This window comes from Lepus europaeus, chromosome 18 (genome assembly GCF_033115175.1).
Source record: "Lepus europaeus isolate LE1 chromosome 18, mLepTim1.pri, whole genome shotgun sequence".
NCBI classification, from domain to species: Eukaryota; Metazoa; Chordata; class Mammalia; order Lagomorpha; family Leporidae; genus Lepus; species Lepus europaeus.
The window spans coordinates 85,199-111,982 of record NC_084844.1 but is presented as its reverse complement, the minus strand read 5'-3'; the positions used below and the strand labels follow the sequence as shown (position 1 = coordinate 111,982).

General features: G+C 60.7%; 1 protein-coding gene across 1 annotated transcript; it reads left to right on the top strand.

Moving 5' to 3' along the window:
* The first annotated feature begins 14,349 nt into the window (after nt 1–14,349).
* METRNL (meteorin like, glial cell differentiation regulator) lies at nt 14,350–26,275 on the top strand. Its single transcript, XM_062216513.1, has 4 exons — nt 14,350–14,509; nt 17,838–18,223; nt 24,635–24,694; nt 25,451–26,275. The coding sequence occupies exons 1-4, from the start codon at nt 14,394–14,396 to the stop codon at nt 25,765–25,767; spliced, it is 879 nt and encodes a 292-aa protein (XP_062072497.1). The 5' UTR covers nt 14,350–14,393; the 3' UTR covers nt 25,768–26,275.
* The last annotated feature ends 509 nt before the right edge of the window (nt 26,276–26,784 follow it).

Sequence of the window (26,784 nt, the reverse complement as noted above, 5' to 3'; positions counted from 1 at the left end):
CTCTTTTATCACCACCCCTCTGTGAGGACACCCCAAAACGTCAACACAGCTGTTGCTTCTTGCCAGTGAAATTTTGGGACATTCTCATATTTCCCTCTCTGCTAATCTGCATTTTCTATAGTGGATGCGCTTTTTTTTTTTTTTTTTAAAAAGACTTATTTTATTTATTTGAAAGGCAGAGTGACAGAGAGAGGGAGAGACAGCATGGGAAAGAGATCTTCCATCTGCTGGTTCCCTTCCCAAATGGCTGCAACAGCTGGGGCTGGGTCAGACCGAAGCTGGGATCCTGGAGCTCCATCCAGGCCTCCCACATGGGTGGCAGGGACCCCAGTACTTGAGCCATCGTCTACTGCCTCCCCAGGGTGCACGTTAGCAGGAAGCAGAGCCGTGACTCAGACTCAGGACTTGGCTACGAGATGCTGGCATTGCAAACATTCACTTAACGACTGCACCGAACATCCGCCACGTGTGTGCTGGAATCGAGAAATGTCAAGGGAGACGGGTGTGGTGCTGAGGGTGGGGATACGAGTGTGTGTGCCCAGCCCTCTCCAGGGAGTGTTTTCATGCTGTGGACGCTGCAGGTCTCATTGGCAGCCCATGTTTTGGGAGCCACAGAGAGCCCACTAGCAGCTCCACCCCTCTGGGCACTGACCAGGTGACTGGGCTTTAAAGTTGAGCCTTGTCCTCCCGTCACCAGGCGTTTCCCTTTGACGCTCCTGAGGCTCTGGAGTAGAAGGGCCACAGCAGGAGGCCTTGCCCGCAGCTCGGAAAGTCCCACCTGCAGTCCTCTGGGAAGGAGCAGCTCGGATTGAAAACGAATGGAAAGAGCAACCCCCGCCCGTGTGTCTGGGCAGCCAGCACTCTGTGGCCGGGAGGGCCACAGGGGACATTCAGTTATTTTTGCTTTCTGAGGTTTAGTGCTTCCTGCTGGGACATTTTTGGAAGCACAGGAAACACATGAGGTTTAGCCAAGGGAAAGTAGTTCCGCAGGCCCAGACTTCCACAGGACAGTGGGTGCAGAAGACGGCAGAGCCCCGCCGGGACCTGCAGGGGGCACCCTCGGAACTACCCCCTGCCACTTATGCTTTTTCGGGAAGCGGTCAAAGCTCTTGTGATCCAGCTGTAGAAATCACGTGCCCTCGAGACTAAAGAACTGAGTAACATCCAGGGAGCTGGCCTGCGTGTTCCAGGAACATGAAGGTCTCGTCCCTGTGCTCTGGGGTCAGCCCTGTGACGAAGATGACATGGTCAGTCCCCCACAGACAGGGGCTCAGTGGCTTTGCCCTCCCTACCTGAGTAGTCTAGGCAGCCAGTGCAGGCCACCAGTGCTGGCTAGGGGGTCCTGCCCAGGCCTGTGAGAGGTACTCATTCCCAGGAACCTGCTAGAAGCCTTGTTCTGGTGGCTGTGCTACCTTCTGCTCCCCAAAGCTGACACAGGAGCCCAAAGCCTCCCTCCCTGCTGGCCTTCACACACCAGCACACCCATTCACATGCCCTCACATATATATACACACACATGGCTACACGCTGCACACCACACACATACCTGCACACATCAGCACATATACACACTCTTACACACCCCTACACTCACATACCTACAAACACCTCACACAATGCACACCATACAGAACCTCACACACCCTCACACACTGCATGCTTCCTCACTCTCACACACCCTCACACACACACATGCCCGCCCCCTCACACACCTTCACACACTGCATACTTCCTCACTCTCACACACCCTCACACCGACACTATCACACACACGTGCCCCTGACACACTGCACGCTTCCTCACTCACACACACACATGCCCCCTCACACACCCCCACATATCTACACATGCCCAGGTGACTGTTTGTCCCCTGGCTTCTCCTCTCTTCCGAGCCAGGCGAGAAGGCCCCAGGCTGGGGTTGCCCTCAGGTTGGGCTCTAAGCCTAGAGCCTGCCAGGAGATGCCAGTGGCTGCTCATTATCTCATGGCAACGTCTGAGTGGACATGGCCTCTATGGCCCCTGTGGCCTGTGTGGCCTGTGAGGCCTGTGAGACTTGATCTGGGGACAGGAGAAGCAGATGTCAGTGCCCAGGTGGCACCGTCCAGGGTGAACTTCTCAAGGGCTGGTTGCCTGGGAGGATGTGACTGCTGGGATTAAAACCCTTCCCGGTTCAAAGCTGGTTGAATCCCTCTTGCCTGGGGAGCAAGGGGCGTGCTGAAACTAAAGGTGGCCAAGAGCCTATGGTCAGGGACATAGTGCAGTGCTGCTGGACAGAAAGGCTTCAGGGGCAGGGAGCTGACAGCAGCCAGCAGCTACCAGCAGCCCAGCTGTCAGTGCCCCCCGGTCACCACTCTGGTGGTCTGGTCTGTAGATCACTCTCAGTGGGGCTGCTAGGAAGACAAGCATCCCCCATGGCAGGGTGGAGATTGTGGGGCCCAGAGACCACAGGAACGGCCAGGAGACAGATTGGTGGGCAGGGCTGTGAGGTGACCAGGAAAAGGGCCTGGGGACATTCAGATGCTGGTCACCCAGGGAGATGGCAGCCGCTCGGCCGCCCTCGCTGGACTTGGAAGAAGCGAGAACAGAAACATTCAAAGGCTCCACAAAGACTTCCTGTTGCCATCAACACATCCTGGCTACTTTCTCCCCAACTCCGCTCTGCACACACACCCCCCACCCCCGGCGACAACCAGACCACGGGGAATAAAGCAACGCCACCACCCCCAGCTCTGTGTCTTGCTTTTTTCTTAATTGGGTTTGAAATGCAGATCCTGACCCCCACATGCTGGCGCCAACGTGGTGGCTGCTGACCAACACACTGCAGGGTTTCTGCTGGACAGGCACGACTGTGGGCCAAGTACCCTGCTGAACCCTGGACCCACACTCACACGCAGGCACATGTGTGCACACTCACACAGGCACCCACTGCGCACACACAACATGCCAGCAGTGCCGGGGAACATGCCCCCACCGCAGGACTGGACAGGAGGATTTCATTCACACATTTGCTTTCACAGTTAACAAGTGTTTCCTGGGCCAGCGCTATGGCATAGTGGGTAAAAACCCAGCCTGCTGTGCCAGCATCCCACAGGGGCGCCGGTTTGAGTCCCTGCTGCTCCACTTCTGATCCAGCTCCCTGCTAATGGCCTGGCGAGGCAGCAGAAGATGGCCCAGGTCCTTGGGCTCCTGCACCCATGTGGGAGACCTGGAAGAAGATCCTGGCTCCGGATCCACGCAGCTCCTGTCATTGTGGCCATTTGGGGAGTGAACCAGTGGATGGAAGACCTTTCTCTATGCCTCTTCCTCTGCCTCTCTGTAACTCTGCTTTTCAAATAAATAAATAGGGGCTGGCGCTTTGGCGCAGTGGGTTAACACCCTGGCCTGAAGCACCAGTATCCCATATGGGTGCCGGTTCAAGACCCGGCTGCTCCACTTCCAATCTAGCTCTCTGCTATGGCCTGGGAAAGCAGTAGAAGATGGCCCAAGTCCTTGGGCCCCTGCACCCACATGGGAGACCCGGAAGTAGCTCCTAGTTCCTGGCTTCGGATCGGCACAGCCCTGGCCATTGCGGCCAACTGGGGAGTGAACCATTAGATGGAAGACCTCTCTCTCTCTCTGCCTCTCCTCTCTGTGTAACTCTGACTTTCAAATAAATAAATACATCTAAAAACATCAAATAAATAAATAAATCTTAAGAGAAAATGTTTCCTGAACTTTCCACTCAGGAGCAGGACACCAGACACCAAGAGCCACATAGCCCCTCTCCCACACAGGACAAGGCTGGCACCCGCACGCAACAAGGAGGTGGCAGCACCAGTCAGGTGACTGACTATGGCTGAGCAGCAGCGGCAGCAGGTGGCCACGGCACAGAGATGGGGACTCGAGCCCACACTGGGTCAGACAAGCCTCCCCACGGCCCCACTGCTCCATGATGCTGGACAGTCCACTCGCAGATGGGAACTGGTGATCACTGGCCTTACCACACACACATGTTTTTTGATGGTGGACTCTCTGCAGACAACCCACTGGGCCCTTGGCCTGGCCCCACATGACCTCTTGAGGTGTAGTTTTATTTTAGGCCAACTCTCCGAGAACCTGGGGTCTCTGTCTCCCTCCTAACCCCTCCTCTCTTCTTCTTTTCCTAATCATTTCTTTTTTAAAAAAAGATTTATTTATTTTATTTGAAAGTCAGAATTACACACAGAGAGAAGGATAGGCTGAGAGAGAGAGAGAGAGAGAGAGAGAGAGAGAAAGAGAGAGAAAGAGAGGTCTTTCATCTGATGTTTCACTTTCCAGTTGGCCGCAATGGCTCGAGCTGCGCCAATCCAAAGCCAGGAGCCAGGAACTTCTTCCAGATCTCCTATGCAGGTGCAGGGGTCCAAGGACTTGGGCCATCTTCTACTGCTTTCCCAGGCTACAGCAGAGAGCTGGATCTGAAGTGGAGCAGCTGGGACTCGAACTGGCACCCATATGGCATGCCGGCACTCAGGTGGCTGCTTTACCTGCTATGCCACAGCACCAGGCCCCCTAATCATTTCTTTTCTTACCATGATAGCAGCAATCATTGCAGAAAATTTAAGGGAGGAGTATTTTTTTTATCTTTTTTTTTTTTTTAATTTGACAGAGTTATAGACAGTGAGAGAGAGAGAGACAGAGAGAAAGGTCTTCCTTCCATTGGTTCACTCCCCAAATGGCTGCCACGGCCAGAGCTGTGCTGATCCGAAGCCAGGAGCCAGGTGCTTCTTCCTGGTCTCCCATGCAGTTGCAAGGGCCCAAGCACTTGGGCCATCCTCCACTGCCCTCCTGGGACACAGCAGAGAGCTGGACTGGAAGAGGAGCAACCGGGACTAGAACCCGGCCCCCAGTGGGATGCCAGCGCCGCAGGCGGAGGATTAACCAAGTGAGCCACGGCGCAGGCCCTGAGGGAGGAGTATTTTACAACACCACTTACAACCCATTACCCAGCTGGCTCTGGGGAGATGCCACTGGTTGTGTTTATAAGTCATTGGCATCACTCTGTGTATAATGATGAGAGATTTCACATTTTAGGTTAATTCAGCCTCAGCAGAGGCCAGCACTGGCTCTGGGTGGCCAGCACCCCTGGTACAGTTGGGAGGGCAGAACGAAGCCAGGAGGCCTGGGCTTGGCCCCATCATCCAGGAGAAAGTGTCCAGGCTGTCCCCAGGCCTTCCTGTCGAGCAGTCTCCCTGTAGGACAGGCACCCTGCAGCCAGTGGTCTCAGGACCCGCCACTGTGTCTACCCCCACCTGCAGCTTGGTGTTAGCCTGGGGAACACCCACCCAGCTGCCTGTGGGGTTTCTTGAGAGTTTCGTTCATCGCTGCTGAGGTGTGCACACTTCAGGCTGGACACAGGCAGGAAGAATGGGCTGGCAGCATTGCCCAGCTGCCTCACTTATACCCACGTTGGTGGCTTGAGACCCCTGGGGCCTGCTATCCCCTCCTCTCCCTTTTCCCCACCTGTGCCTCTTGCCTGTGGGTGCTGCATTGGCTGGGAGCTCTCTGAACTGACCCCTGAACGTTGGCTCCCTCCAGCCCCAGCCCTGTAACCACCCTCCCCGTACCCCCAGTCTCAGGCACTTAGAGGGCACACAGGTGACCCAGTGGCCATGTGGAGGACGGGTCTCTGACTCAGCCACAGCCCACCCACCAGCTCCAAGGGTTCCTGGTTCACGGAGAGGCTGCCTGTCCATCTGGAAGGGAGGGGCTGCCTGTCTGTCTGGACGGGAATCTTGAGGCAGGTGCATGGCGGACTTTTCACACATGCTGAGCCCACTGCCCTGCCCACAGCAACCCTCCCCACCACATACAGCCTGGCTGTCAGTCCCTTCATCTGGGGACAGCTGAGGACAGTCCCAGTGACCGCCCCTGGCAGAGGGTGGTGATAGCTGCCGCCACTGCCATCACTCAGCCCCTGCTCACTGGCTGAGTCACGGGTACCTGCAGGGCAGGGCTCAGTGAGGTGAGTCCTGGACTGACTGCTGGGGAGGGCCTGCCCTCGGCCTTTCAGTGGGTACCTTGTCCAGGCTGGAGGAGGTCGGCTGAGACCAGTCCAGCTGGGCAGTTCCCAGGTGGTGACTTTCCCCTCCCTACACGTAGGCAGTGTATCGCCAGTGATCTGAGCAGGGGTGTGCCCAGCATCTGGATGGCCTGGCCACTGCACAAGCACAGCCCTGTGAGGGCTGACTCTGTCCAGCCTGAGCACTCTGTCCCGTTGGGAGACTCACAGAGTCTGACTCCTAGTTTGTAGCAGACGGGGTCCTGGAGTGGGCCCCTCCCTGCACTGGGAGAGACACCTTTTGTAGCATAGAGCCAAGGCCAGCAGAGCAGGGAAGGGTGAGATCTTTCTCTGGATTTTCCCAGCTCAGGGGTCTCCCTGCTGGCAATCTGGGGACATATCACTTCTCAGAGTGCCATGGCAGGACCCTTACTTTCGGCTCGTTCTAGAGGTCACAGGAGGGCTTAGGCAGAAGTGCCTTCCGGAATTCAGATGCAGATGGGGTGGCCTATCTGGACTCCCCCATGCCACTGAGAACACATGTGCACACACTTCGCAGTGCTGAGGGACCTGTCTCAGGGTGTGACTCCCTGGCTGTGCCAACAGCACTATGATGCCACTGGACAGGGACCCCTGCTCTAGTGTTTAAGGCTGAGGGTCATGACCACTGTACCCTCAAGGGTCCAGGGGAACATGTGTGTGCATAAAACAGACATGCAGCCTCACAGGGCAGTCTCAGGGGTGATGCCCACGCAACAGGCCTTGATTTTGTGAGGTTCAGGCTTTCCAAGTGCACACCTGGGGCACAGGGTGGGGGTAGCAGCCTGGGACAGTCCTTTTCCACAAAGGAAGAGGAGAGGTGAGCTCCTTGGAGAGCTCTCTGGGGGAACCTCCGATGGGAGTCCCAGCTAACCACAGACCTGTGGTATGCAGCAGGTGGCTGGGTGGGCCTCGTGTTCTGGAGCCTTGTGTTCCCCGCTCACACCACGTTCACAGAGCTGATGAGAAGCAGGTGTCAGTGCATGGCCTGGCATCTCCTATGAGCACCTGGAGCTACTGTGGGTCAGATCCTCACTTCCAGCCCCAAGCTCAGCTCTCCCTCCCGACACCTCCCTCTGACAAGAGAGCAGTTACAGCTTCCAGCAGCAGCAGCAGCAGGCCCCATGGTTTGCCAGCCTGGGGCCGTGGTCTGCTGCTGGCCGGGCCAACGCTGAGACACTGCCAAGCCTGGGATCGCAGAGGAGGCTGCACAACCATGGCGCGGGGATAATAACACCTTGTAGAGCCCCCCTCACTGCCAAACCATGGGCCAGCACCCTGTCTCCCACCGTCAATTCAGGGGCAGGCACCGCCCAAGGTCACACCCAGCCACGGCTGTCTGGACTCAAGTCCCAGCCCACAGGGAGGCCCCAGGCCATGCTCAGCTGACTCAAGGGAGCCTCAGCTGCCACCAAACTGACTGCAAAGTCCTCCCCCAACCCCACCTTTCTCTGATGCCCAGATGGCAAAACAAATTAGGTTAAGGAGGGGTTTAGGTGAAGAATTACACACTGAAGGTTCCTGGGCGAGGCCGGCCAGCTCTCCGTGTGCTGTTTCATGTCGTAATTACACGTTGCTCATTGCAGCCGCCGAACGTGGAATTACGAGCGTTGGCACTCCACATCATTTGACCACAGGTATGATAATTATGTCCCGAAGAGAAGGTCAGGGAAAATGACCTCAGAGGGGGAAACTGGGGTGACAGGATGACGTGGGGGCTGGGTGGCCGGGTGGGGCAAAGTGAGGGGCCCCGTTGGCCAATGACCTGAGAATGTATCAAACACTAAGAGGTCCGATCCCAGATGTGTTGAGGAAAGCATTGCATGTCCTTCTGAAAGCGTCCAGTGTCTGAGGGAAGTCCCCTGTGGAACAGAACGGCCATCGGCACTCACTGAAAACCTCAACAGCAGCATTTGCAGTCTGTTGGCTCAAAGAGCTCACAGCAGCTATGGGACTGTGATGGTGGGGGGTGCCCCCACCCCCATGGGGTATCTCTGCAGAGGGAGGCGGTGCCCAGTGGTGATGCTGACTCTGAAGACTCACCCACTCAGAAGGAGACCCCAGTCCATGGCCCGTGTGAGCCACATCAGGGAGCTGGCAACAAGACCTGAGTCCATGTCTTGTCCACCCACCACTGCAGGGCCTGCCTGTACTCTGACGTTCAGAGCCTGAAAAGGCAGACCACACCCTTAGCACCTCTCCATCCCCATGAAGGTCCCTGTGTAGAGCTGGAGAAGAGAATGTGGGAGCATGAGGGTGATGCTGTAGACCCAGGTCAGGCACACCGGGTGAGCCTGCAGACGACACTGGCCCCTGGACCTCACCACCGTCCTTCTCTCTCTCTCTCTCTCTCTCTCTCTCTCTTTTTGACAGGCAGAATGGACAGTGTGAGAGAGAGAGACAGAGAGAAAGGTCTTCCTTTGCCGTTGGTTCACCCTCCAATGGCCGCCGTGGCTGGTGCACTGTGGCCGGCGCATTGCGCTGATCCAAAGCCAGGAGCCAGGTGCTTCTCCTGGTCTCCCATGCGGGTGCAGGGCCCAAGGACCTGGGCCATCCTCCACTGCCTTCCCGGGCCACAGCAGAGAGCTGGACTGGAAGAGGGGCAACCGGGACAGAATCCGGCGCCCCGACCAGGACTAGAACCCCGTGTGCCGGTGCCGTAGGCGGAGGATTAGCCTATTGAGCAGCGGCACCAGCCTTCCACCGTCCTTCTCACTGCAGACTCCTGGGTTTGAGCCCCTGAAATGCTCACTGGGAAGCAACCCTTCATAGCCATCCAGGGAGTAACAGCAGAGGCTCACTTCTCACAGAATCTCCTAGAAAGAATGGTGGAGGGGACTCAGAGGCCCCAGTTGGCTCATAATCTACCCCTCAGGGCCCAAGAGTAAAATGGGCAGATGAGGGGAGGTCTGACCGCCTGCCCATGCTGCCCCAGGAGCCTGATACCACTGGGCACTAGGCATCCTGTCTGCACTGATGTGTCCTCTGCATGTGTCTCTCCTGAGCCATCAGTGATGCCAGGGAACTCCAGCCCAGCTTGGGAAACCAGGGGGCCACAGCCTGAGGGGTCTACACCAGAGGCAGATTCAGGGGCCACAGCCTGAGGGGTCTACACCAGAGGCAGATCCAGGGGCCAGCGTCTGAGGGGTCTACACCAGAGACAGGTCCAGGGGCCAGGGCCTGAGGGGTCTACACTAGAGACAGGTCCAGGGGCCAGGGTCTGAGGGGTCTACACCAGAGGCAGATCCAGGGGCCAGGGCCTGAGGAGTCTACACCAGAGGCAGATCCAGGGGCCAGCGTCTGAGGGGTCTACACTAGAGGCAGATCCAGGGGCCAGGGTCTGAGGGGTCTACACTAGAGGCAGATCCAGGGGCCAGGGCCTGAGGGGTCTACACCAGAGGCAGGTCCAGGGGCCAGGGTCTGAGGGGTCTACACCAGAGGCAGATCCAGGGGCCAGGGCCTGAGGGGTCTACACCAGAGGCAGATCCAGGGGCCAGGGCCTGAGGGGTCTACACCAGAGACAGGTCCAGGGGCCAGGGTCTGAGGGGTCTACACCAGAGGCAGATCCAGGGGCCAGGGCCTGAGGGGTCTACACTAGAGGCAGATCCAGGGGCCAGAGTCTGAGGGGTCTACACCAGAGACAGGTCCAGGGGCCAGCGTCCAAGGGGTCTACACCAGAGACAGATCCAGGGGCCAGGGCCTGAGGGGTCTACACCAGAGGCAGATCCAGGGGCCAGGGCCTGAGGGGTCTACACTAGAGGCAGATCCAGGGGCCAGGGCCTGAGGGGTCTACACCAGAGGCAGATCCAGGGGCCAGGGTCTGAGGGGTCTACACCAGAGACAGGTCCAGGGGCCAGCGTCTGAGGGGTCTACACCAGAGGCAGATCCAGGGGCCAGGGCCTGAGGGGTCTACACCAGAGGCAGATCCAGGGGCCAGGGTCTGAGGGGTCTACACCAGAGACAGGTCCAGGGGCCAGGGCCTGAGGGGTCTACACCAGAGGCAGATCCAGGGGCCAGGGTCTGAGGGGTCTACACCAGAGGCAGATCCAGGGGCCAGCGTCTGAGGGGTCTACACCAGAGGCAGATCCAGGGGCCAGCGTCTGAGGGGTCTACACCAGAGGCAGATCCAGGGGCCAGCGTCTGAGGGGTCTACACCAGAGGCAGATCCAGGGGCCAGCGTCTGAGGGGTCTACACTAGAGGCAGATCCAGGGGCCAGGGCCTGAGGGGTCTACACCAGAGGCAGATGCAGGGGCCAGGGCCTGAGGGGTCTACACCAGAGACAGGTCCAGGGGCCAGCGTCTGAGGGGTCTACACCAGAGGCAGATCCAGGGGCCAGCGTCTGAGGGGTCTACACCAGAGGCAGATCCAGGGGCCAGGGCCTGAGGGGTCTACACCAGAGACAGGTCCAGGGGCCAGCGTCTGAGGGGTCTACACTAGAGGCAGATCCAGGGGCCAGGGTCTGAGGGGTCTACACCAGAGGCAGATCCAGGGGCCAGGGCCTGAGGGGTCTACACCAGAGGCAGATCCAGGGGCCAGGGCCTGAGGGGTCTACACCAGAGGCAGATCCAGGGGCCAGCGTCTGAGGGGTCTACACCAGAGGCAGATCCAGGGGCCAGGGTCTGAGGGGTCTACACTAGAGACAGGTCCAGGGGCCAGGGTCTGAGGGGTCTACACCAGAGACAGGTCCAGGGGCCAGGGCTTGAGGGGTCTACACCAGAGGCAGATCCAGGGGCCAGGGCTTGAGGGGTCTACACCAGAGGCAGATCCAGGGGCCAGGGCCTGAGGGGTCTACACCAGAGGCAGATCCAGGGGCCAGGGTCTGAGGGGTCTACACCAGAGGCAGATCCAGGGGCCAGCGTCTGAGGGGTCTACACCAGAGACAGGTCCAGGGGCCAGCGTCTGAGGGGTCTACACTAGAGGCAGATCCAGGGGCCAGGGCCTGAGGGGTCTACACTAGAGGCAGATCCAGGGGCCAGCGTCTGAGGGGTCTACACTAGAGGCAGATCCAGGGGCCAGCGTCTGAGGGGTCTACACTAGAGGCAGATCCAGGGGCCAGGGCCTGAGGGGTCTACACCAGAGACAGATCCAGGGGCCAGCGTCTGAGGGGTCTACACCAGAGGCAGATCCAGGGGCCAGTGTATGAGGGGTCTACACCAGAGGCAGATTCAGGGGCCAGGGCCTGAGGGGTCTACACCAGAGGCAGATCCAGGGGCCAGGGCCTGAGGGGTCTACACCAGAGGCAGATCCAGGGGCCAGGGCCTGAGGGGTCTACACCAGAGACAGGTCCAGGGGCCAGCGTCTGAGGGGTCTACACTAGAGGCAGATCCAGGGGCCAGGGTCTGAGGGGTCTACACTAGAGACAGGTCCAGGGGCCAGCGTCTGAGGGGTCTACACTAGAGACAGGTCCAGGGGCCAGGGTCTGAGGGGTCTACACCAGAGACAGGTCCAGGGGCCAGGGCTTGAGGGGTCTACACCAGAGGCAGATCCAGGGGCCAGGGCTTGAGGGGTCTACACCAGAGGCAGATCCAGGGGCCAGGGTCTGAGGGGTCTACACCAGAGGCAGATCCAGGGGCCAGGGTCTGAGGGGTCTACACCAGAGGCAGATCCAGGGGCCAGCGTCTGAGGGGTCTACACCAGAGACAGGTCCAGGGGCCAGCGTCTGAGGGGTCTACACCAGAGGCAGATCCAGGGGCCAGGGCCTGAGGGGTCTACACTAGAGGCAGATCCAGGGGCCAGGGTCTGAGGGGTCTACACTAGAGGCAGATCCAGGGGCCAGCGTCTGAGGGGTCTACACTAGAGGCAGATCCAGGGGCCAGGGTCTGAGGGGTCTACACCAGAGACAGATCCAGGGGCCAGCGTCTGAGGGGTCTACACTAGAGGCAGATCCAGGGGCCAGTGTATGAGGGGTCTACACCAGAGGCAGATTCAGGGGCCAGGGCCTGAGGGGTCTACACCAGAGGCAGATCCAGGGGCCAGGGCCTGAGGGGTCTACACCAGAGGCAGATCCAGGGGCCAGGGTCTGAGGGGTCTACACCAGAGGCAGATTCAGGGGCCAGGGTCTGAGGGGTCTACACTAGAGGCAGATCCAGGGGCCAGGGTCTGAGGGGTCTACACCAGAGACAGGTCCAGGGGCCAGGGCCTGAGGGGTCTACACCAGAGGCAGATCCAGGGGCCAGCGTCTGAGGGGTCTACACCAGAGGCAGATCCAGGGGCCAGGGTCTGAGGGGTCTACACCAGAGGCAGATCCAGGGGCCAGGGCCTGAGGGGTCTACACCAGAGACAGGTCCAGGGGCCAGCGTCTGAGGGGTCTACACTAGAGACAGGTCCAGGGGCCAGCGTCTGAGGGGTCTACACTAGAGACAGGTCCAGGGGCCAGCGTCTGAGGGGTCTACACCAGAGGCAGATCCAGGGGCCAGGGTCTGAGGGGTCTACACCAGAGGCAGATCCAGGGGCCAGGGCCTGAGGGGTCTACACCAGAGACAGGTCCAGGGGCCAGCGTCTGAGGGGTCTACACCAGAGGCAGATCCAGGGGCCAGGGCTTGAGGGGTCTACACCAGAGACAGGTCCAGGGGCCAGCGTCCGAGGGGTCTACAGTAGAGGCAGATCCAGGGGCCAGGGTCTGAGGGGTCTACACCAGAGGCAGATCCAGGGGCCAGGGCCTGAGGGGTCTACACCAGAGACAGGTCCAGGGGCCAGGGCCTGAGGGGTCTACAGTAGAGGCAGATCCAGGGGCCAGGGCCTGAGGGGTCTACACCAGAGACAGGTCCAGGGGCCAGGGCCTGAGGGGTCTACACCAGAGGCAGATCCAGGGGCCAGGGTCTGAGGGGTCTACACCAGAGGCAGATCCAGGGGCCAGGGCCTGAGGGGTCTACACCAGAGGCAGGTACAGAGGCTTGGATCCATCCCGACAAATGTTTACCGTTATCTGTGGGATCCCAGCTTCAGGGAGCAGACGGCGCACCAGGTCCCAGAGCCCTGCCCTGGTGTGGAATCAGCTCCTTCATCTCCCTCATAGCCCAGCAGCCACTAGGGACTCTGAGGCCCTGAGGAGGCAGTGCAGGGCCTCAGCTCTCAGGGTCCAGTTGGCAGCTCAAAGGCGCCCTTCCCTGGTTCCAGGTCTGGAGCCTGACGGGCCCTGTGGCCACCAGCAGCACAGGCCTGGCAGAGCCACATGCACCCTGCAGAGGCACTTCCTGCCGCAGTTGGGTGGGGGCGCTGATGCACCCAAGGGGTTGGGGGAGCAGGTCTCCACAGCTGGGTGGTGAGTAGGGGGCTGGAGCAGGCACTGGAGAGGAGTGGGTGGGGACAGCAGATCTCCACATTCTGAAGTGCACAGGTGTGGCCCGGAGCTTGGCACCTGACCTTGGGTCTCAGGGTTAGCTACTTCTTTACTGGGTGGGGCTTGGCTGTGTGGTTTTGGTTGGACAGCCTTGCCCTGCTGGGTTCCAGACGAGGCAAGCACCGTCTCAGGTCCACGGCGCTGCCCTGGGCTTGCTGCCAGCTCTTTCTGGCTCAGTGACTCAATTCCACTCCCCCGCCTGGCTGCCCGGGAGTCACCCACCCAAACCTCCAGCCCTGGAGGGTGCCTCAGGCAAACCAGCAGGATCCCCCCAGGTCCTCCCAGCTCTCTCCACCGCATGGGACTCCGGCTCCTCGGAGCCTGGAGAGGCCACTCTGTCTTTGCCCCACACCACCACAAACCTTCCTAGGCAGCCGGGGCCCCCACGTCAGCCCCGCTCTGCCCCTCCGGGTCCATGATGCGGGCAGGGAAGAGACTGGGGACTTGGGGCTTCAGCCAGGGTCGGGGTGCTCCTAACCCTCTGCGGGCCCGGGCTGCGGGCCCACCGCGAAGCATCGTCCAGGGGAGTCCAGGGCGAGGTGGGTGAGACCGGGACCAGAGCGGTAGGGTAAGGAAGAGGGCGCTTGGGCAGCCGCGGACCAGGCTTGCTTGGCCTCCCTGGTCTGACCGCCGCGGCTCCTCACCCAGGCGAACAGCGGGGCGGGACCTTCGGGGGAGGAGCCGCCGGGGCGGACAGTGCGGGCGTGGGCGGAGCCGCGGTGGGAGGGGCGTCTGGGCAGAGCTGGGCTGAGTGCCGGACTCCACTCCAGTGACGGCGGCGGCGGCGGCGGCGGGCGCCGGGCTCGCGCGGCTTCGGCGGCGGCTGCTGCGCGGGCGCTCTGCGGGCCGGGATGCGCGGGGAGCGCGCGCAGTGACCGCTTGCTCCAGAGCCGCCCCCGGGGCCAGGTCTGCTTGGCGGCGCGGGGCCGGGCGGCGAGTGCGAGCCGAGCATGCGGGACCCGGCGCCGGCGGTTCGGAGGAGCGCGGGGCCGCGGCGAATGCGATCCCCCGCCTCGGGCCAGCCGCTGACTGCGCTCCTGGCCGCACTCCTGGCCGCGCTGCTGGGCGGTGCGGGCGCGCAGTACTCGAGCGACCTGTGCAACTGGAAGGCGAGGTGAGTCCGCGCGGCCGACCCTGGGCAGACCCCAGCAGACCCCAGTTCCGGGCAAACTCCGGCTCTTGGGCAGACCCCGATCACGGCAGACCTCGGCCCCGGGCAGACCCCGGCCCTGGCAGACCCCGGCCGATCTCGGCTTCGGCGAGGGGCTCGGGGCCGCTCTCCAGGTCGAGTCCGGTGCCCCCGCCCCCGCCCCAGGTCCTAGAACAAAAGAGCCCGCGGGTCCCTGCCCAGAGGACGCCCGGGGCGGCGCCTGCAGCGCGGCGTAGCAGGACTCGCCAGAGCCTGTGGGGTCCCGGGCTCCGCGACTTCTCGGCCCCTCGCCTGGATGGGCCGCGGCGGGCGCGGGGTCCTCTCGGGACCGCGGCCGTCCGTGTCCGTGCAGCGCCGGCAGTCGCAAGCCAAACCCTGTGCGGGGCCGGGTGCAGGCGGGGAGCGCAGCCGCCGAGCCCGGCTCGTGAAGGTCGGGCCGCCCTTGGCAGCGGCGCGCGGGGCTCAGCGACCCCGGCCGCGAGGACCCCGCCCCCGGAGGCGACTGCGGGCCCGCGTGCGCCCCGCGCGGTGCGGGGCGGTCGTGCGCGGTTCCCGTCCGGGCCCTGCGGGGGGCGCTGTCCCGGCGGCAGCTCGCTGGCCGCGCGTCCTCCCGGAGCCGGGCCGGGCCAGGCCGGGCCGGGCCGCGGCGCCGGCGCAGAGCTGGGCTGGGCTGGAGCCTGGACGCTCCCCTGTGGGCCGCCCTTGCTCCGCCGCGGTCATCCCGCGCTCTCCTTCGCAGCCTCGGCGTGAGGCAGGGCGCCCTAGACGCGGGCCTGGGGTCACCCTGCAGGGCCGAACCGAGAAAACCGCAGTCCCCACCCCAACTCCAGGTTTCCAGGGCAGGAGGCGCGCGCGCGCGGGGGGAGGGGGGCTCGGAGCTGGGCGGGGAGGCCGTCGCCCTCTCGTGCACCAGAGCAAGCCGGAGAGGAGCGCTGACCCCCCCCCCCTCCCCCGGCGCTGACCCCCGTCCTCCAGGCAGAGCCTGCGGGAGGCAGCGCCAGGCCACGCTTCTGGAGCCCCATTTATCCCGTGGTTCTCACTCCGCTGACCATGCAGCCCCCGGATCCTGATCCCCTGACCGGGAGTAGGGCTCCTGGGTGGCAGAGGCCACTCCCAAGTGAGGGGCTTGTGGCGCTGGTAACGCTTCCCCTCGGAGGAGCAAGACCAGGACTCACCTTAAACTACCCCCCCCCCCCGCGCACCGTTAGCGGGGGGGGGGGGGCATCGCGGCTGTGGCCTCCCCCATGGTCTCCCCACAGACCCCCCAGCCCCTCCTGGCCCCACACGGACACCCCCTGCACGTGTGCGCCCGGGCAGTGACCCTGGCTGACTTCCCTTTAGACGTATGGGTTTGATTCGTTTCGGTCTTATCGCAGCTGGTTTCGTTGTTTGGTGTCACCTGTGGGCAGAATCCCCATCACCGATGACCACTCAAGATGGGCTGTGTTGCTTTCATCTCAGGGCTGTTTGCAAGTTGGCTGTGCTGTGAGAGAGAGTGCGGGATTCTGTGGGAGGCATCAGCACAGACCCTGACTGACCGAGGCCTCCCCCCTGGGTGCTTGTTTAAGCAGGGGTCCTGCGGGTCATGGTGCTGGTTTTGACATGAAGCCCCGTGTGCCGTGCGTGGTGTCTTGGGAGAATGTGGGGGAAGACACCAGGATGGCCGTGGGAGGGCAGAGCCCGTGCTGTGGGCTGATCCAGGTACCACCTTAGTCCTGAGCACCTGAGTACACAGCCAGGTGCACCTCACGCGATGTACAAGGCTACTCCTACCTCCGGGGACCCCGGTCTGCATCTCCCTGGGCAGCCCGTGCCCTGCTGAGCTGTGACTAGGGGAGGGGAAGGGGTGGGGGGTGGGCTCCCTACCTTCCCCTCCTGGGTCCCAAGGAAAGGACTACCTTTGGAGATTTCCAGGTCCTTAGGTGTGGTAACTCCACTTGCTGGACGCCTGACAGGCACACCTCGGATGGGGCTGGTTACGTGGAGGAGAGAGCTAGGGATTGTGCCTCTGCCCTGATGCCAGAGGTGGGAGGGTGGGAGCCCACAGGAGGTTCAATTTGGGTCGTGTGTGGCAGCTACTTGGTGTCCAGCCTGGTTTTCCCACCGCACTGTAATTATGCTGAACCCCACATACGTGTCAGATGAGCTTGTGTGAGTTTTATTGGCTGTAATTTGTAAGTTTGTTTTGCTCGTGTGCCTCTGGTAGCTGTCTGAGTCTTGTGGGAATGGGGAGTGGGTCAGGAGGGGCTCACCCTAGCACACTTCCATCTGGTGTGGTCCACAGGCGACGTGCAGCTGACCGTCGCATCAGAAGTGGGGCTTGGGGTGCCCAGAGCATGAGTCACCTGCAGGGAATGCAAACTGTGTGTCCTTCGCCTTCTCCTCTGCAGAAACGGTTTCTGGTAACTCGCTCAGGCCAGGGCTGTGCACGTGGCACTGTGTATTTCACACAAAAATCCCAAGAATGTGGGTGAACCTGTCTGAGATCTGCTCAGAACCAAGTTCGTGTAAGGAAACCCTCAGCTGAAGTCCCTGGGTTGGTTCCAGGCCCACTTAGCGGTCGTGATGTCAGCCACGAGCTGACATTTACATGAAAGTCTCAAGTAGGAGAGACTTGGATGTTTTGATGGTTTCAGTTTCTTGAAATCGTAACCGCCTCGGCTGTGGCACACTTCGGGTTAGATGCTGAACATCTGTGCGGAGCAAAGTTAGCTTATTCTTCAGAAGCCCCAGCCCCCAACATGGAGACCGTTCCCTGACTTTTGTAGGGAACTTGCTCTAATGATCTTTGTGTGTTTAAAACTACAGAGGGCAATGCAGGGTCCTCAGGTGTACAAATGAATGAAAAACAAAAGTGGGCAAAGCATAAACCATCCCCTTAAGGAAAATGCCTTGTGCCCAGTGTGGGTCTCTAGGACTCAGGCCACCCTCCACTGCCAGCACTGCTCGACTGCTGTTTAGTACACACGTGCTGCGCCTTCCACCTCTTCTGTGTCCACATCTTCCCGCCAGGGCCCAGGCCTCTTGGGGCCATCTTTGGCTTAGGTGACAGCTGGGGGCCTGCTGCTATCTCTGTGACCCTGGAACCAGTGTTCCTGTGGCCACCAGCCTGCCTGGGTCAAGCCAGAGCTGTGTGCCACTTGCCCTGACTCTCGGAGCAAGGGCTCTGGGAGGGTCTGGTGGTGGAGTCCCCTCCCTGGGCTTGGGGGCTGGAAGGTGGGCAGGTGCAGGGCAGCATTGCCCTGACAGCTCCCTCATGGCTGACAATGTCCCCCCCCCCCGCCCCCAACAGCGGGCTGACGCATGAGCTGCGCAGGAAGGAGGTGGAGCAGGTGTACCTGCGCTGTTCAGAGGGCACTGTAGAGTGGATGTACCCGACTGGGGCGCTCATCGTGAACCTGCAGCCCAACACCTTCTTGCCCCCCCGACACCTGACTGTGTGCATCAAGCCCTTCAAGTACTCTTCGGGGGCCAATATTTATTTGCAAAAAACTGGAGAACTGAATTTGCTGGTGCGAGATGGGGACCAAGGATCGGGCCGGGTGCAGTGCTTCGGCCTGGAGAAGGGTGGCCTGTTCGTGGAGGCGACGCCCCAGCAGGACATCAGCAGGAGGACCACGGGCTTCCAGTATGAGCTGATGAGCAGACGCATGGGACTGGACCTGCACACGCTGTCAGGTGAGTGGCCGGGGATGGGCAGTGGGCATGGGCTCACTGCTGCTACAGCAGCTGCCTCTTTCCTTGATTTCTTCCCGCCTGGAGAAGCTGACCAGCCACCTGGGGAATAGTGGCATGCAGCAGATGGTCCCGGGGAGCTGAGAGGTGGAGATGCTAAACCACCTTCCGTGTGCAGCCTGCTCACATAAGAGCACCTTCAGGAAGACTGGCCACGTCTGTTTTGTTCTGCCCCTTCCAGTATTGTGGGTGTTTGAGTGAGGGCTGCCATGGGGTGTTGTGGGACTTGTCACTTGTCCCGTTACACTGCCCTGTGAATTAGCCAAGTGTTTAGTTTTGAAATGTTGAGTTTTGTATGGGGAGTTGAAGCTGACCCGTGGTCCAGAGTGGGCAAAGCTGTGACATCCCTGAACGTGGGACCGACCTGAGCTCTGAGATGGTGGGATCAAGGGTTCCTTGGGGCCTCGGGACAGAGGCAGGGGTCTGTGCGGAGGCCTCTGTGTGTAGAGGAGACACTGACCTATGTCAGGAGAGGACCCGAGAGCAGGTGCGAGAGTGACCAGGTGCCACTAGGGGAGGTGGCATGACATGGCCTGCTGAGCAGCCCCTCCCTGGGAAGGTGCAGCAGCCTTGGGAGCCTGGGCTGCATCAGATGAGGCTTGCAGGGAAGCCTGTCTGGCCACGTGGGCTGTGACCCACTGGCATGGGGCGGAGGCTCTGAGCTTGGCATTCGACTTTTGTTCCATGAATTGGGCAGACAGCTCGCACTGTGTGGTGGGAGGGTGCCAGAGGCATCTATGCATACCTGAGCCCTGGGAGGCACGCTTCCTATCCCTTGGGGGCTGAGCCCTTTGTGGAGGGTGTGGATCTTTAGAAAGTTCTGCAGGCAGATACCAAGGAGCAGGGTGGTCCTGGGCACATCTGTATTGTGGTGCACCTCCCATGGTCGTGACACATGGGCATGACCCCTGCAGCAGAGGGCAGAGCAGATCCCACCCCCCCTGTGCTGTGTGCGAGGGCAGGGTCCTGCCTTCAGAGACATCCAGGCTGGGCCAGGCTTCCTGCTGCACCTGGTGGGTCCCAGCATGTGGTCCCTGCATGCCTGCTGGCCCTGACTCCTCAGAAACTGCAGCAACTTTGCATCACCTAGGCAGAGACTTCCTGGGTGGTGGGCCTGTGGGTTGCTGGAGGAATGGGTGGAAGCTGTCCCAGAAAGCTGAACACAGCTGTGCCCAGGTGGGACCATCCCCAGTGACAGCACAGTCTCCTGGTTTTGGTGGAGACAGTGGCCCGCTGGGGAAAGCCAGACCTACTTGGATGTGGGACACAGACTTTTGTCCCATATGTGAACCCACACTTTGTCCTGGTTCATATCAGTTTTCTAAATGTCCTATCTGTCTCCAACTAGGCTGGCCTGTCACAGGGTTTAGTTGCGGCCCCTTAGACCCTCCTCAGAGACGCCCTTATTCCTGAGGGCCCCGTAGACCCCTCCTTAGGGATTCCCATGCCAGCCACATCGTAGACCACCCTCCGAGGGTCCCCAGTTCCTGATGCAGCAGAACCATCAGAAGCTAAGTGGAACTTTAACCACAACAGCCTGTATCTTGACCAACAACTGGAGGGTGGGAGACTGAGGAGGGGGAGGACTCTGCTTTGCTCTGGGGGCCTAGAGATGAACTTCAGAATGAAAACAGAATCTGGAGAAGCCCGAGCTGAGTGGCAGCTGTCCACTACCAGGGCATAGGTGCAGAGCCCGCATCAAGGGGGGGCGCTGACCGTGGTAGTGGGCCACTGTCACTGTCACCAGTTCCAGCAGAGGCACAGCTGCCGGCCTGCCTGGCGTTCATGTGTGTGTGGCCGGGTTTCTGGTGGGAAGCCAGTGAAGCTGCAACCTCCCCCAGGGAATGGGGATGGGGCTGTGTTTTTTTTGTCTTTGGCCGCCAGGTCCTGTGCCCCGTTTCTAGCCCTTTAGTGGTTGAACTGTGCCGGCTTCTGTGGGGTTGCAGGGAAGAGTGAGCCTGGAGTTGCACATGGCAGGCTCTGGTGACGGCCTGTTCCAGGCCCTCTGTGCGCCTCCCGCAGCCCCTGGGATGTCAGCTGGCTTGGTGTAGAGTGTTGCTGTCTTGTGAGGGCTGTGCTCTGGGTTCCCTCATGTCCGCCTGGCCTTGGTTCTTTCTTGCCAGCACCGTCTCTTGCTCTGACCCTTGCTGCAGGCTCACTGTGGCCAGGGAGACCTGATAGAAGCCCCATCCAGGATGAGTGTGGCACCTGAATGGCTGCCCCATTGGGCGTCAATCAAAGTTGTACTTCCTGCTATTTTGAAAGACTGTGGGTGCTGTGGGCTGGCATCCCATGGTGTGTGCACAGCATGCCTGCTTGCGAATGTGTGCATGCGAGCCTCGTACCTGTGTGTGCAAAGTGTGCATGAGTGTGAATTTATGTGTGGGTGCATTTGAATGAGTGCATCTGTGCATGTGAGTTTGTGCAAGAGTGGGTGTGTGTGTGAGAGTGCATTTATGTAGACGCGTACATGTATTTGAGAACAAGTGTGTGTGTGTGTGTGTGTGTGAGCCTCACTCCAGCTGCTGCTCTGGGTGGTTCTTCTAAGGTTGTTTACAGTGGGTTGGCTTCCAGTCCACGCCGGTTGCCTTGTTGCATCATTGGCTTCTTCACATAAATCCAGGTGCATCAGTAGCCAAGAACAGAGCAGAATGGAGGAGCAGCTGCTCCCCAGGGGCACAGATGGGGCCTGAGCCCTGGGATGCAGGGTTTGGCTGGACCTGATACCCAGGAGTGAGCTGCCAGATGTAGCCAGGATGGGTGAACTCCAGGCTGCACCTGAGATGGGAGAGGGTCCAGTTCACCCAGAGACGTGGGCACCACTAAGGAGTAGGGACTTTGAGGGTGGCCCAGAGCCAGAGCCCCGCCTTGTTCCTGGAGTAGAGACAGCCTCGGTTCACCTGCAGAAGCCCAGGTGAGTCTCATACTCTGGTCTGTTTTTTACTTCTCGGGGCTATGTGCCAGGATTCACTGATGGGGCTGCCCCTGTGCTCTGGGGTTTGGGTTTGGGATCTGGGCTCTGCTCCAAGCCACCCAGAGCAGGCCCACAGGGAGTGTCCACAGGACGGGCCAGCGGCACTTTAGGTACACAGCTGGAGGAGGGACATAGAAGAAGCTGCTGGCTCAGGGGTCAGCCTCATCTCTCCTCCCCTTAGAAACCTGCTCTGCCTGCTGAGCCTGAGCAACCAGTTCCACAGCCTCCTCAGGAGCGAAGTCCACAGGTGAAAGAGAAACTTCTAGAAGAGGAGAGGAGGGCTTGTGAGGGAGGGAGAGACACAGGTGGGAGGGCAGCTGAGGTGGCCACCCCAGAGAACCCCAGGCTTCCTGGATGTATCAGCCTGGGCTGGGAGTTCTGGTCTTGACCATCCGCAGGGCCTGTCTTGGCTCACGCAGGCCCACTGTCTGCCTCTGCCCACTTCCCTTGGCTCCGGTGAAAACACTGCATCCACCACAGGACCCTGGCAAGTGTTGTCAAGCAAGGTTTTCCCTTGGGGCCTCACTCAGGGGCCTGCTGGACTGGGCTGGCACCTGTTGTCTGCAAATTGTGCTTTGGCCTAGCAGTTCCTCTTTGTACTCTGCCTGCCCTGGGGCTGCTGCCATACAGGTTCACATCTGGCTTCCCTGGTTGCCCCCCCCCCCCCCCCCAGCAGCTCAGTTCCTTTTGTCGCTTTCCAGAGTGGTCTTCCTCTGGCACAGTCCAGCCCGCCCCTCTCCAAGAGTGTGAGTCAGACTTCTAGCCCTCTGTGACCCCCCAAGCCTTGGGATTTAGGACCCTCGCATTCCAGCCTTTGTGAGCCCAAGTCCGGTTAGTAACTGCCCCTAGACTGCCATGCGGGAGCCCACCCTGCGTCCCTGTGAGGGTGCTGTGTGCCGTGGGCAGCTCCGAATGGGAAGAGGGGGTCTCCAGGGCGGTACTTCACTTCCTCACCTGTCAGGCGTGGGCGGGCAGGCTGAGTCACAGGCACCTGCAGGTAGCTGGGGCGCCAGCCAGGACAAGCTGCAGCGAGGGGGCCGCCCAGGGCCCGTGATTCAGAGACGAAGCTCTGGGGCCTGGGCCTGGGCCTGGTGTCCTGTCTTTGTGTGTGGTTGGGCCTAGCAGCCTCTCCATCACATGAGGTGTTTGCCCCTCAGCCTGTCCCAGCTCACAGGGATGCTCAGGTGCTTTGGGACAGCCCCTGCCATCCTCACCCCTGCCCGTGAGATGGCAGCTTCTGGCTCCTCAAGGTGCTGCTAGGAGTGGGGACGCTGGGGCCTTGACTGCTAACCCATGCTCACCACCAGAACTGCCCCCTTTTATGAGGGACACCTCCCCACCCCACCCCTGTTACCTCTGCCCTCTGCCCAACGCCTGTGTCTGTGTCAGGCCCAGTGTAGACAGCAGGCCCCTGGTGCTGAGTGGTATGGGGTCAGCAGGCAAGGGTCCACTCTCCTGGACCCTCACTCGGGGTAGCCTGAGGGCTGAGGGTCAGGTGGTCCCAGTAGTGGGGACTGTGGTGTGAGCGCAGGCACATCACAGGCTTCCAGGAGTCTACCACAGCCATGCCTACCCCACAGAACTGAGGGCTGGGCGCTGGAGGCAGGGCCTTTCTGAGAGGCTGGCCTGGCTTTAGAGACCACATTAGGCTGTGCTGGTTTTTTTTTTTTTTTTTTTTTTTTTTTTTTTGACAGGCATAGTGGACAGTGAGAGAGAGAGAGACAGAGAGAAAGGTCTTCCTTTTGCCGTTGGTTCACCCTCCAATGGCTGCCGCAGCTGGCGTGCTGCAGCCGGCGCATCACGCTGATCCGAAGCCAGGAGCCAGGTGCTTCTCCTGGTCTCCCTTGCAAGTGCAGGACCCAAGGACTTGGGCCATCCTCCACTGCACTCCTGGGCCACAGCAGAGAGCTGGACTGGAAGAGGGGCAACCGGGACAGAATCCGGCGCCCCGACCGGGACTAGAACCCCATGTGCTGGCGCTGCAAGGTGGAGGATTAGCCTATTGAGCCACGGCGCTGGCCTGGCTGTGCTGTTCTTAGCTGCTGTTTTCTGATAACTCAGCAGAAAGCAGTGTACTGGCAGTGGAGGGAGGAGGGGGACGACTGGGAGCTGCTGGGAGGTGCCCGTCTGAGGGTCCTAGAAGCCCTGGCCTACCCAGTACACTGCCAACCCCAGGGCCTTGCTATGTCTCTGTTGACCCTTGTGCAGGCCCTGGGGGGTCCATGCCATTTGAACCCACAGCTGCCAGCTGACAGAGGAGTCCTGACCTGTCTCCGGGGTCCCCTGAGTCACCAGCACCCCGGTGCGGTCTGTGCAGCTGCCTGGCAGCTCAGGGTTGGGCTGTGTGACCCCCCCCCCCCCCCCCAGGCATGAGCGCGGTTGCTTCTTCCTGGACCGGACAACCCTGAGGCCAGGGCTGTGCAAGCTCATGGCCAGGGATGTCCTGGGGCATTCAAGTGCGACAGCCATGGAGAACCTGCCTTGCTGAGGTCACGTCCTGGGCTGTGTTCGATGAGCAGTGAACGAGAGGCCTTGAGCTGTGCCTGTTCGTGAGTGTGCTCCTGGGCACAGGATGAGGGCCGCCGAGTCCCGAGCTTCTTGTGTTGCCTGTCTGAGGCCACAGGAGAGGCCTGTTGTGTGTGTCTGGTCTGCTCTAGGCAGTGAAGGGGCTCATTCTAAGACTCAGCTCCTCTGCTTGTGTGGGGGAAGGCCAGGCCCTGAACAGTGCTCGATTTGCAAGTCCTTGCGGTGTGGGCCTCTTCCCGAGGTCAGGAGGGGTCTGGGGAAGCGGCTGAGCCAAAGGCCCTGACCTGAGTCACTGCTTCCAAGGCGGGGAACAGGTCCCCGCCCTGCTCACTGACCTCCCTGGCAGAACCTTGGCCAGGGCAGTGCTGGGTTCCTGCAGGCTGGGCCCCTTCTTCTGGGTTCTGGGCAGCCCGACGGTGCAGGAGTTGTCTGCTTTCCTGAGGAGCTGCTGGAGTGGAGCAGGCTGGGCCCTGGGTGAGAGGATGTGTGGCCAGTGGCATCAGGAACTCGGTTTCAGTTTAGCTCAGGGCTGAGTTTTCGTTTGCCAGCTCCCAAGAGCCGTCATTTGTTACCCTAGCTGCAGTGACCAGGGAGGTTGGGGGCTAGGCACAGAGGCCCCTCACTGAGGTCTGGAACTGTAGGAGCGCCTGGGGGTCTCGCTCTCAGGGTGCGTGCCCTACGTGGCTACCACACGAGCATTTCTGCCTCCAGTTCTCTGGGCGCCTCCTTGGTGCCCCCACTGTGCATGGTTGACTCTGTGCCATCAAGTGCAGGCCAGACACGGCTTGGGAGGGGTCTTGGACAACCATGATGGTGGCATCCAGGACTGCTCCTGACTCTGCTCTCTCCCACAGCCCCGTGCAGCCCGTGCAGCCACACTGAGGTGCTCCTGGCCGTCTGCACCAGCGACTTTGGTGAGTCTCTGCCGGCTTTGTTTTGTCTAGTGCTTGTGGCTCCTGCCACCAGGAGCCTCTTTTGGGCCCAGCAGTCTCTCCTCAGGGCCCACAAGAGCTGCCAGTCCTGACACGAGACCCTGAGGGGCTCTGCTGGAACTTCCTTGCCCCATCACACTTGGAGTCTCTGGGCAAGCATGCTGCACGTGTGTGTGGGTACACACACGGAGCATCGGGGAGTTCATGTTTTAGAGGGTTGTTGAAGTGTTTTCCCGTTTTGTCAGTGAGGTTGTTGCTCCAAGGGGCTCGTGAAGTCCCTTGTTCCCAGCCACTGTTGGAAGTGCCTTGTCCACACCACGTCCCAAGGAACAAGTCCCTTGTTCCTCATCTGAGTTCCTGGGGGTGTCCCAGCCCCACTCTGGGAGTTTGAGGCCCTGGCGCATACAGGTCTGAGGTCCGCAGGGCACAGCCCCTTGCCAAGGAGGGTGACATGGTGGTGTGTGGAGCTCATCAGTCCTCTGCGTCCCAGTCCCAAGGGTGGAAGACAGGACGTGCTGGGCGTCCTCTGGCCACTGAACAGGAAGTGCACCTGTGTCTCTGACAGAGTGTCAGGGATGACCCTTTGCAGCTTCCTGCTGCAGAAGCTCTGCTTTTAGACGGGGATTTCTTGAAGCAGAGTTGGGGGTTCAGCTCCTGGCTCCGATGCCTGTTGTAGCCAGGGGTGTGTAGGGCAGGGGTGCTGCTGGGCCCCTGAGCCTTCTGACTCTTCCCTTGCAGTTGTCCGAGGCTCCATCCAGGACGTCACCCATGAGCCAGAGCGGCAGGAGTCGACCATCCACCTGCGGGTGAGCAGGCTGTATCGGCAGAAGAGTAGGGTCTTCCGGCCGGCCCCTGAGGGTGCAGGCTGGCAGGGCCATGTCAGGACACTGCTGGAGTGTGGTGTGAGGCCTGGGCCCGGCGACTTCCTCTTCACCGGCTACATGCACTTTGGGGAGGCGCGGCTCGGCTGCGCCCCACGCTTCAAGGACTTCCAAAGGATGTACAGGGACGCAGAGGAGAGGGGGCTGAACCCCTGTGAGGTCGGCACGGAGTGACCGTGGGCAGCCACGGCGCTGCCTTCTCCTCCTGAGGAGCCACTGCTGGCTGTCTTGGATGTGCCAGTCCCTGTGGGGGCTGCCTGCTGGGGGCCGTGTGTCAGGGGCCCCTGCCCGGTGTGCAGGCCCGGCCCAGAGCTCAGGCTGTGGAGGTCCAGCGGAGGACAGCCTGACTGACTGGAAGTGCTGTGGGCGCACACCGAGCTCTCTGTCATTACTAGGAGAAAGAAGCATCCGCAGGGTACCGCCTCGCACGTCCCACATGCCTGCGTGGGCCCTGGCGTCCCGGGCGAGGTGCAGCGTGCCTGGCTTGGCTTTGGGAGAAGCCGGGTGCCATCTGAGGGTCCTGATCTTCAGGTGGAAACTTACGGAGCCAAATATGTGTCATTTCGTTTTATTTTTGGTTTTAAGAGAACGGGCTCTCCAGTTATGGCCCTTTGTGGGCTGCGGGCTGTTCCGTTCCAGAGAATAAAGACCAGGATCCGACTGCGCCGTGGTGTCTGTCTTCCCAGGGCCCTCGGCAGCCTTCCCTGCACAAGGCCCCGAACAGGCTGCTGGCCGCTTTCCTGCCAGACCACCTGCCACCTCGGCCCTCCCTGCCCAGCTCCTGTCCTTTGACCTCAGCTTCTCTGGAATGCTTGAGTGCACAGCAAGTCTCTGGACACTCAGCGGCTAGTTTGGGTGGGGTCGGTGGGCCCCATCCTCAGAGGACAGGTTCTCTGTGGCTGCTGTCTCAGATCCAGGGGCCTGGAGTGCAATCATCCTCTCCCAGGGACAGAGGCCATGAGGTCGCTCTGAGGACTCCTTCCAGCTTCCGCCCACTTCCTGTTAGGAGAGCAGTGGTCACTGGGTTAGGCCCAGGCTGATGACCCTGCCTTGATTTGTTTCCTTCTGTAAAGACCCCATTTCCAAATATGGTCACATTTAAAGCTTCCAGGTAGACATGGAACTTGGGGGACACCACTCACCCTAGTGCAGGGTACTCCGAGGCATCAGAAGCCAGCCCTGTGGATGAGC

Bases quoted from the DNA above. Each gene is read 5' to 3' on its own strand.
- METRNL (XM_062216513.1), top strand. From the start codon at position 14,394: ATGCGATCCCCCGCCTCGGGCCAGCCGCTGACTGCGCTCCTGGCCGCA. The intron at 18,224-24,634 runs GTGAGTGGCCGG...TCTCTCCCACAG, and splicing joins GGACCTGCACACGCTGTCAG to CCCCGTGCAGCCCGTGCAGC. The intron at 24,695-25,450 runs GTGAGTCTCTGC...CTTCCCTTGCAG, and splicing joins CGTCTGCACCAGCGACTTTG to TTGTCCGAGGCTCCATCCAG.